Source organism: Quercus lobata, chromosome 7, assembly GCF_001633185.2.
Source record: "Quercus lobata isolate SW786 chromosome 7, ValleyOak3.0 Primary Assembly, whole genome shotgun sequence".
NCBI classification, from domain to species: Eukaryota; Viridiplantae; Streptophyta; class Magnoliopsida; order Fagales; family Fagaceae; genus Quercus; species Quercus lobata.
The window spans coordinates 29,946,320-29,957,984 of record NC_044910.1 but is presented as its reverse complement, the minus strand read 5'-3'; the positions used below and the strand labels follow the sequence as shown (position 1 = coordinate 29,957,984).

The 11,665-nt window shown below is 32.7% G+C and overlaps 1 protein-coding gene across 1 annotated transcript; it reads right to left on the bottom strand.

Moving 5' to 3' along the window:
* Positions 1-427: 427 nt before the first annotated feature.
* Positions 428-2,782, bottom strand: LOC115952335 (L-type lectin-domain containing receptor kinase IV.1-like). Its single transcript, XM_031069493.1, has one exon. It carries the CDS (start codon positions 2,680-2,682, stop codon positions 682-684), a length of 2,001 nt encoding a protein of 666 aa, XP_030925353.1. The 5' UTR covers positions 2,683-2,782; the 3' UTR covers positions 428-681.
* Positions 2,783-11,665: the final 8,883 nt, after the last annotated feature.

Here is an 11,665-nt window from a genome sequence, read left to right as displayed (position 1 = left end):
ACTTTATATTTCACTAATCATAATATGCTATGTGGTTGATTTTTTTTTTTTTTTTTAATTTTTTTATATATATTTGGATTCAGTTGATGGGTGCTCTTAGGGCATTTGTTAATGAACAGTTTTAAAGAAAGTTTAGCCACCATTCTTATAGGAAATATATAAAATTGTCACAAAAGTCAATTGTTTTTCACATTTTGTATAATAAATTTTTAAAAGTATTTTATAAACAAATACTCTTAAAATATTTGTTAAGAAAATTAAATAAATAAATAGTAAGTTATTATAATTGGTAGCGTATGGAGTGGAACACAAAAAAAATGAAATAAACGTCATTAGAATTTATGAGCTAATTCTATTTCACTGTCTATTTAAAGAAAAAACAAAAAATGGACGGGTGGAATTCAATGCAAATTGTTGTACAATTAGAGGAAGGAAATCTGGAAATGTACTAAGCAAACATGACTAGAGAAAATCCCAAAGTTCTAGAGAGATCGCAATTTTCATGTTTACACTTTTCACAATCAAATTGTTATATATATACACTGCACACGTTGGAGAAGAAACTATATTGTAGTACAGTTCAATCATTAAAAAGATTACATTCAAAAAATTTCACCACTTTCTGTCTTTTTGGATAAGTAGGAAGTCACTAATCACAAGCACAAATATAAGCTTTTAGTATTAACGGCCCCCTGAGAGAAGTGACTCTGCAATGGAAGACGTATGAGAAAAAGCCTGGTTCATAGAAGACGGATAGGACAAGAAAAAATCATCTAAACCATCCCCATGTGCAAATGTTAAGCCGGTGGAAGAAAGACCAAGCGATGATAAGTCTGGAAAAGGAACATCACCTTCTAAATACTGCACAACTTGGCGCATGCTAGGCCTTGCAGCAGCCTCTGAATGAGAGCACATCAATCCCAGTTTCAATACCAACTCTAGTTCTTCTGCTACATAACTTGTACCATAATTTGGATCCCTTGCCTCCATAATTTCACCTCGGCTAAAATGAGAAAACACCCAATCAACCAAAATCGAATGCTCTGGTGGCCCATTTGCCTGTATTGGTCTTCTTCCACAAGCAACCTCGAGCATAAAGGCCCCAAAAGCATACACATCGGTGCTTGTTGTGGCCTTGCCTCTTCGAGTATGCTCTGGCGCAAGATACCCAAGAGTTCCGACCACATGGGTAGTTTGAGGATCAGTTCCATGGTCATATAATCTTGCAAGACCAAAGTCACCTAATTTACCATTCAGTTCACCATCTAGCAAGACATTACTAGCCTTCACGTCTCTGTGAATGACAACCTGATCCCATCCTTCGTGTAGATAAAACAGCCCCGATGCCACACCTTTTATGACTTTAAATCTCTGGCTCCAACTGAGGGTGGCCTGAGGTTGATCAAAGAGGTACTTGTCTAGGCTTCCATAGGACATGTAGTCATAAACCAAAAGCAATTCTCGTTTTCTTCGGCAATAGCCCAAGAGTGGTACTAAATTTCTGTGGCGAAGCCGACCTATACTCACAATTTCAGCCACAAATTCTCTCATTCCCTGACTTGATTCATGAGAGACCTTCTTCACAGCAATCTCAATTTTAGAGGTAGTTAGTACACCTTTATAAACTTTACCAAATCCACCACTACCCAATAGTTCTTTTTCCCTAAATCCTTTTGTAGCAATATAAAGATCTTTGTATTTGAATCTGTGAGGCCCATAGTCAACCTCCCAGTCTTCTACCAATTCTGCAAACTTCCTTTTCCTTTTTATGACATACGTTGCACCTGAAATTGCTACCAAGACTAAACTAACAAGAATCACAGGCAATCCAATTGTCAAAAGTTTAGATCTCTCTTTACCTCGAGGCAGCTTGGGAAGTTGAGAAAGGGCAAGTTCTTGAGCCTTACCATTCATCTTAAAGCTCCAACCCAAAATATAATGGAAAGTTAGGAAAGGGCCATTTGTGGAAGAGAACCCAACATACATGGTTTTGTTAATGATAGGTGAAAGATCACGGGACAAAGACAATAGTGGAAATTTGGGTTTACCAACATCAATTGGAGCTAAAGTTACATTGAGTTGCTTCTTGACACCATCATATTCCACCCAAACTTGCATTGGGTTTCCGCTGATAAGGGTCAAGTTCATAAAGGCACCACTGTCAGCATAATAACCTGCTGAGGTAGATGTTGCTGACTTCAAGCTATTGATGTCCACCCCAACATGGTTATCATTGATATCTTTAAATTCTTGGTTCTGGATTGTATCGAGCTCTACAGCAACGACATGATTGGTAGCATTACCATTGTTGGTCTCATTGAAAAGGCCAAGGTATTGGTTTGAAAGAGCTCCTGGCCGCCCCCTAGTTGGAGAAATCACGAAAGCTATCCCTTGACCTTTTAAAGCTGGATATCTGGAAGCAATGGCAAAGACGAAAGTAGTAGAGAAAGAGAAAGCACTGTCATTCAATGAGTTCTTGAAGCTTATTGGAGTAGGGTAGAAAGCATGACCCATTTGCTCCATGGTGTCATCGGTGAGCTCCAAAAGACCATTAGAAGTGATAGTGGCTATGCCGTCTAGGCTAAGATTGACTGATCTAAAACCATTGTAAATGAAGTTGGTATCTTGGGAGCCTACAACGCTTATTAGGAGAGGCAGCAGTATTACAAGCTTGGAAAACATGGCTATATTTGCATACAATTTCTTCTTTTCATTCTAAGAAATGCAGGGTTGGTTTACATACATCATGTTGAGGAGAACATCATATGTAAATGTAATATGTATTCATACCTAAAGTCAAGCACCGACAATTCATGGGTCACCCGGCAGGGCCCGCACCCGTCACCCAAGTTTCCAAGTAAACGATTTTGACTTTTAAGGAATCACATTTTCCGTGAAAGTCAGGCTTCAGCTTATTAATCATTATTTATATATAAACCACGCAAATTGTTATATCTTATCTTATATGGATGAGATGCATTTTTTTATTTTCTTTATAACTAGCCGGGGAGTTTCCATTAAATAGATGAGAAGTTTCAAAATGGGTGTAATGGGAGAGTAGAAGTTTATCCAAAATCAAGGATTTTAAAATTGGTTGGATGGGGATACATCTTTCTTATTTAACAAGTAGGAGAGTTATTTAGGGGATGACCCTTGGATCAAAACCATAAAATTATTTGTAGTACCATCTATTTATAAAGACTCAACTCCTTTTCCTTTGTAGACAATATTTCTTTCACAATGACTTTCCTTCCACTCCAAGAAATAGCCAAAAACCCAAAAAATAACCAAATTAATTTTTTCTTCTTTAACTAAGAAACCTAATTAGCTTTTACAACTATAATTTTAGACCCCAACAGCCCACACCTTTGTAGATGGAGGTCTTCATTTCATAAAATATCCATTGGAGAGAAGAATCTAAAGTAAGCTTTAAAAAAAAAAACAACAACGAGATAACCAAATAATGGCATTCAACTTTATACATTGATTAGTGTTAGGTTCATATTGTCTATGTATTGGCATATCTTTTGACCAAATACACTTTACTTGGAATTTGGTAGATCTAAGATTTGTTTAGGATATCAAGAAGTGTGTTGAGAAGACAAAACAAATGGTATCTTTAAAGACATGAAAACTGAATCAAGAAACGAGTGAAGAAAAGTTGATTTAGTGAGTCTCGACACTAGTCATGACACAAGCTCAACACTAGCATCTATTGAGACTAAATGAGTAATTCTCGACACTAAGCTCGACACCTCTTGATCTATCAAGCTATGTAGATCTAGAATCCTTAGATTAGAATTTCGGCCCATGATGACATGTATTTCTAGGGTTTCATTCACTAAACCTCTAACGCATATAAAAACTCTATTTTGAAGTCATCAAAGACACAAAAACTCAATCTAGAGAACTCATTCACTTTATGAGAAGCTACTACATTCTTGTGCGCCTTAGGGATTTATAACCAAGTGCTTTCAGATCTTCAACGTGTTTTGAAGTGAAAAACTTTACATCCAACAACAATCAATCAGTTGCTAGGAAATCAAACACTTATTGGGATCCGTACATACAGGAAGAAGTCTCTACAAGATCAAGTTCAATTAGGGATTTGAGTAAAGTTTCAACTATAAGTTGGTATTTTGGGAAAGTCCAGGGTAGTGGTAAGATTCCTTATACTTGTAACTACTTGATTCTTGATTAGTGGATTCTTGAGAGTGGTGATTTAAAATCACCTGGTGGGGGGTCTTTGCCTTGTGAGAGGTTTTCCTCATTTGTTTACAAATCACCATGTTAATTTAATTTCGCTACACTTAGTTTGTTTGGTGATTTGTTTATGCCTCCACGATTTGCATGTAATTTAACATAATTAATCAACTTGGGTAATTGAATTAATTAACCGGTGTTAATCTATAACCCAAAAACTAGTTCCTTTGTAAGGCTAACAAAAGTTTAAATTTGTAACAATTTATAATAATAAAAAAAAAAATTTTAACCACAAATTTTCTTAGGCAATCTGGGATAAATCTTGTCAATTGTCATCTAAGATTACCCATATTTGAGCAAATTTCATGTGGGATGTATTTGATTTTTATTTTTAAATTTTAAAGGATCATGTCAACGGGTAACCTAAGGGCAATTGTTAATAAACTATTTTTAAAAAGCTTTTAAACCAATTTCATGAAAAATTCCCTTAGGGTATTCATTAACATTTCCCAATTTTAAATAATGAAATTGTACTATGGTAGGGTTAAATTTAGTTGTCTACACTAATTTTATATATTCTAATTCAAGACTCTTGTGCCCTTTGATTAGAGAATTAGTTTGGACGAAAATGTAAACATTATAAATTAATTTTAAATTAAAATACTCATTAACAATAAAATTTTTATAATTGGCAAAACTTAGATTTTTTAAAGAATAATGCTAGAGATACAAACTATTTTACAAAAAATGTTACAAACTGCTAATGTGGTGAATGATTATTGGTAAATGAGAAAAGTGATATTAATTATGTGTCTAGATAAAAACTAATAAGAAGTTTGCCACATCAAAATTTTGTAAAATTTTTGTAAAATAGTTTTTGATTATAGTATTACTCTTCTTTTAATTGTAGTACAATTTGCCACACAATTAAATTCAAACACATAGTAGATTTTCTCATAAATTAATAAAAAACACAGTGAATTTAATCAATTGTACAAAAACAATATCATCTTTAACGAGGATAATTAGATTCAATTAACTACAATTATATATATGAATTTAATTGAAAATTTTAATGAATTGCATTTATGGTTGTAATTAAATTTAACTATTTTTTCATTTTTTTATTAAAAGAAAAACAAGGGGCTTGCAGTCACAAATGTGATCACTGCCCCCGTGTTACTTAAGTCATTGTATTACATGTCACTCGAGCACTAACAACTAATAAGTAAAAGTTTTGGTATTATTCGAACACACAACTTCAGAACTTAGAAATATAATGGATCATAAAGACTCTCTACTATTAAGTCACCTTTAAAGGAGGTGTTTTATAATTTATCATGCAATTGGATGGGATGAGTTTTGAGTGATATCACTCAGGTGGGGTTTGGATTCGGCGTCTGTGTTTACAAGTCTGCATTTTTTGGCTTTTTTTATTTTTTTTTTATTTTTTATTTTTTTTATTTTCACGCGTTTCAGGGAGTAATGCGGCTACTGTTCATGCACTGTTCATGAACAATAGCTGCAAAGGTTGACTTTTCCACGGTGAACAGTGCACCTGTGTACTGTTCATAGACCCACAAGTTCCACTTTTCAGCAACTTTTTCATTAAAAATTGGTCTCAAGGCATTATTTACACATTTAAAAATTATTTTACTACAGTGTTTTCAGTTTCAGCAAAAATAAGCTCAATCCAAACGGACCCTCAATTTTCTATTTCCATCATCCAAATCGTGTGGGTCCCACGGATGAGCATTTGTTTGGATGAGTTTTGGATCATTACTTCCATCACTCAATTCTCTGATTTTTGAGTGATGAGTTATGGAAACTGAAAAAACATTTTAGATGTTTTCAGTTTCCAAAACTCTGTTTTCAATGGAATTTTCATAATTAAACTCACATACCCAACTGGATTTTTTTTTTGGTGAAACCCAGTAGCAATATTTGACAAATTCTTTGATTTTATTATTAATATTATTATTATTATTTTTTTTTGTGTGAAACCTAACCGCAACTTTTGAAGTTGAAAACTGGGTCTGACTTAAGGTGCCAAATACGGGTCTAGGAAATTGAGATATTTTAAGTGATGAGTGATGAAAATTAAGTGATAATAAATTACAAACCAAACAAGCCCTTATACTTTAGGACAAAACGATACTAGCAGTAGCGAATGGGTGTGGTGTAGACGCCATTCCTTAAGTAGCAGCCACATAGTCATGGCCGCCATTATAGAAAAACGAGAGAAATTAAAATAAGTCCATTTTTTCTGCTATACTTGTCGGTTGCCAGTGTCTTTTTCAGTCAATTGTCATATTCTTGGTGCGTGGGGTAGTCGGTAGAAGGTACTAATTTGAGTGCATGCTGCTCTACACGCATTCAGCTCCTTGGATTATTCATTACAGGTCCACATAAAAATTTTCAGAAAGAAAAAATTGATGTAATGAGAATTTTTTTCCCAATATTTTGGGGTATTTTTATTTTAGTTCTTGTATTCTTAAAGGTTTTGTTATGGTTTTTGTGTTTTAAACAATGTTTCATTTTGATTTTTTTTTTTCCTTATCTCAGTGACCATAAATATTAATGTGATTAACAGAATGCTCACCCTTAAAAATAAGGTAGCTAAGAGTTAACAAAATAATAATAATAATAAAAACATTTAGTTGGTAACTTGATATTCGATACTTAAAAAAGCCATATCTGCATGAGCGTCTTAATAAAAATTCTACATAAAAAAGTAAAAGAATAAAATAAATTTTAATAAGAAATCTATCCCAATTTCTTTTCTTTTCATTTAGTGTTTTTTTGGCAACCCAACACACATATATAAACATAAAAAATTACAAATTGATAAATTCTGATCCCCAAGTTGATTTGATATTGATCAAGTGTGTGTTATGTCGTGTGTGTGTGCTAGGTTGAGCATATTAGTTAATCCAAGTTTTATTAATGAATGCAAAGCAATTATGCAAAATATCATATAAATTAAAAGACAAATATTAGTGAATGTCATTATAAAACTAAGTTATTATAATACTACTTGTAGCAACTGAAGCTCACAATATAAGTATATTATATAAGGCCAAAACTTATATTATCTTTAAGCTCTCCTTAGTTTTACAGAGTCCCTAACAAATTTTTTTTGGGTATTGAATTTGATTTCAGAGGACTTATTCAAAATTATTTGAATTAAACCTCACAAATTAGAAAAAAAAATGACATTACAACATTGTAGCTGATTATTATACAAATAAACTACCAATTTAACATGATAAATCACTATTAGTAATTTGGAAAGCAAAAATTAACAAAATTATAGTTGTTACCCATTTAACATAAAACTTTTCATATTCTAAAGTTGTCAAATACCTATTAACAAATAACTATTGATATAAAATATTCAGTAATTAGATTCAAAAAAAAAAAAAAATCAGTAATTACTTCAATATCGCAAGTTGTTCATGCTTTAAAAAATTTGAGAGAATAACACAGCAAGCTTCTTAAACTCTTTCTTGCTTGGATCCTACAAAACAATACACACACACACACACACACACACACACACACACATATATATATATATATATAGTGATGGAGACAGAACATGCCATTAAAGGGACAACCAATTACGATAGCGTTGGAGGCAAAATAAAAGATTAAAAAGACTGAAGAAGCAAGCAGTATGGCTAGCATACCAGCTAGTTAATTTATATTAAAAGACATAAAAATCTTACAATCAAATATAATTCATAAGACGCAGATAAATAAAAGGTTTGTCAAGATGATCAAGTTTGGCAATGAAGAAGATGCAGCAGCTATTGATGATGGTAATCTCTATCTTAAATTTGTGATAATGATGAAGATGCAACAACTACTAATTATGTAGATTTAGCGTAATCTTATTTTGATTCAACTACAACAAAAATTACAATAATTACCATAAAAAGATTATATCAAAAAACAGTCTTTTATGATATAGCCAAGAGTACAATCAAAGCTAATAAAAGGAATTTTAATTCAATTTCAATGATGAAGGAAAGATTCACTTAAATGAGGAGACCAAGAAAAGAAGTATCATGTTTTGGGTATAGTATTGAATTTAAACTCTATAATTCAATTTGCTAACTACTAAAATATCTTAGTAAATTGAATTTCTGTAGGCACGAATTACATCATTTAATTGAATTTTTGCAGGCACGAATACTACTAAAATTTTATCATTCAATTTTCTAACTACTAAAACTCTATCACACGGATACTACTAAAGCTCTATCACACGGATTACATAATATAAACCAATAATGTTACCGTCTCAAACATTTAAAAAAAAAAAAAAAAAAACCAAATCAATTTTAAACATAAAAACAAACAATCATATATCAGTACAAATACTTAACATAAATACATAAAAACTCATATATGACCCACAACACAAAAGAGGTAGTAAAGAACAACATTATTAATCTAATTCTTACATTGAACTATTATGTAGGCAGCCACAAGAATAGAGGTCAAGAGCAATTGGGATATAGAAATACCAAAGCTGAATCATCTAGCTTTTCAATATTAATATAGTGTGAGGAGAGGAAGAGATGAAGGAGTTAGAAAGCCAAAGTTTGGAGTTACAAAGCTGAAGGGTTGCCGTTTGAGATTGTAACCGTGGAACACATAGGGTTGCTATTTAAAATTGTAATCGTAGAACTCAAAGGGTTGCCATCTAAAATTGTAATCGTGGAACACAAATGGTTGGGAATTATTTTCTTTTTGTTAGTATTTTTAAATTTAAGAAAACTAATTTTAAATTGTAGGAAAAATTCAGGAAAAAGAATGGTAATGACATGGCAGCTGCTGTGGCTCAACTTGAGCGTAGCAATATTAAATGCTACGGTTCAACTTTTAGTAATACATATATAGATATAGATTACAAAGAACCTCAATTGTTACTAGGCTAATCCTATTAGGTATAACGTAGGTGTGACTAATTTTTTTTCCTTCTTCCTTGTACATCCTATCCAAACAAACTCATTTCTCTCACAATAAACCATTTTTTTTAAATGAAAATATATATTAGAACCAAACACAATACTTTGAAGCTCCACATTGCTTTCCTTTAAGGCAATTGAATTGGTGGCAGCTAGGTGAGCGGAGATTGGAGACAAGAGAGAAAATAGAGAAGAGAGAAACGAAAAAGAAAAATAAATAAATAAACATTGACTGCTAACAATTTTTTGGTCATCTATATGTGACTGTGTCTTTTTAAATATTAATTAAATGATTTTTTTTGTAATTAAAATTATTTGACACACACTATGTTAACCATATTAGCATTTTCTATTCCTTAGATGATAGTTGTGGGGGAGGGTTGGGGGGGGGGGGGTGGGCATTAAGGTTTGAACACAGAACATTGCCAAGTGGGTCCAACCCGAGGAGAAGGAAGGCCAAGCTCCTCATCAGTTCTGGCCCAGTTCATTGAAAAAAGTCTAGGTATTAAAATTGAAGAAGCTAATTACCTGAGGAGCCCAAGGAGCCTTGGAAGGATTTAGATAAGCCACCTGAACCACCAAGGAAGAAAGTAGAGATGTGCAAGTAAGGGAGAGGGGAAGTTTCTAGGCAAAGTACCCATCACTTTCGCATTCAATACACTACACCAACTCAGTTAGCCACATTAATGACAGAATGACCCCTGAACTGTTCCCTCACAGCTTGTAACACATTTTACCACCTCTAGTAAAGCCTTGATGGGACAAGTATCCAAATAAAGATTAGTGGTTGTACAAGTGGAGGGTTAGCATACACTCTAAATAGCTATATAAGGAAATAGGACTCCTAAAGAGAGGGGGACAGAAAAATTTAGAGAATAACCCGTATCTTGTAAGAGCAAACCTTGTAACCAAAACTCAAGGAATATATGAACCATTAATCCTCGGACTAACCTGAGGAAGAACTAATTCAGAAACTTTCTTCTTTCTTTCTGGAAACTTCTTGTAATCTTATTAATTTTATTCAAACCAAAAAGGCTTGAATAGGTTGACCTCAATAACCCATCTCTATAAATTAATTGTATTGGGTTGTCACATATTAACCTTCCATCCAACGTGGCTTGGGTTAGTTGATTATCTCTCACCCACAATAGTAATGACCAAAACAAAACATTATTAAACATACAATGATCAAAATGAAGCTTATATTTCTATAAAATTAAAATTAAAATTAAAACTTATAAAAATAGAAGGGCTGAGATGAAAATGCCTCCAAAATATAGGAATTAAAATAGAAATTTTTTCCTTAATTTTAAGAGGACTCAGTCTTGGTGGGAGTAGAGTTTGTATAGTTTAAATTTTATTATGGCTACCCTAGAAAGAATGTATAGAGTCGCCACTAAACCGAGTACCAAAATCTTACCGAGAAGTAAACTTTACATAAGGGAAAAAAAAGGGGGGGCCAAAGAATAACCTGTCCAACACTCAAAAGTGTGCATGTCGAGGGCGAAGTCTTTCCAGAATTTGCACCTTCACAATTAAACATACATAGATTAAAACAAAATTTAAACGCAGGTAAAACATAGTAGATTAAAAATTCAAACACCTGGTTGCATTAAAGTTTAATTATTCACGGAAAAGATAACATTGTTTGTGTTTTATTGGACAATGTAATCATGAGTTTGAACTTAATTATGAAACTTAACGTACTATAACACATTAGTTACTGTAACTAAGTTTTAATTAGGATCCTGAAAAATTCACTACGAATTCTAAAATTAAGCATAGCAGGAACCTCTAAAAACATGTAATAAAAGGACAAACATGTGAAAATAAAGAAATCTAAACTTGTGCATAAATTATTGTCAATAGGTTGGCTGTGAACCTAAATTTCTGTTATCAGAGAGAGATTTTGAAATTTTAAAATTAACGTAGGAGTGAAAAAGAAAGAACGTAAGGAAAGCCCTAACGTAAGAAAAATATTGTAAGGAAAGTAAAGCAAAGACAAAATAAAAACCTAAAACTTGAGAAGGTGCAAAGCTTTCCACCACTCTCACTGGCATATGATTTGTTGATTGATATGATCCAATTCCAATCACAGTTCCCTTCCTTGTTTGGGTATTCGATTTTGTCTAAAAACTCCAAAAGTGACAAAAGGTCCAACGCCAAGGATTTACCCACTATTTGGGGCGGTCCGGTCAGAGTGGATCCGACTCGTCACTTGTTGCCCGTTTTAAATTATTATTTTTCTTTTATGCGACGCGTCCTCAAGTTTCACCACTTTTATTTGGTTATCATTGCATTTTAGGGGTGTTTGACCTCCGCTTGAAATGAATTGAAAAATGAAAAATATTTTACTATTCAGTTTATTTTTGTTATTATTTATAAGCTTTATTACATTTTTTAGTATTATTTATGAGTTCTACTGTACTATTTCAAATAACTTTTATCTTTATATATAGTACTTTCAGCAATATGTTTTCAGT

Coding starts and splice junctions, on each gene's coding strand:
- LOC115952335 (XM_031069493.1), bottom strand. CDS start 2,682: ATGTTTTCCAAGCTTGTAATACTGCTGCCTCTCCTAATAAGCGTTGTA.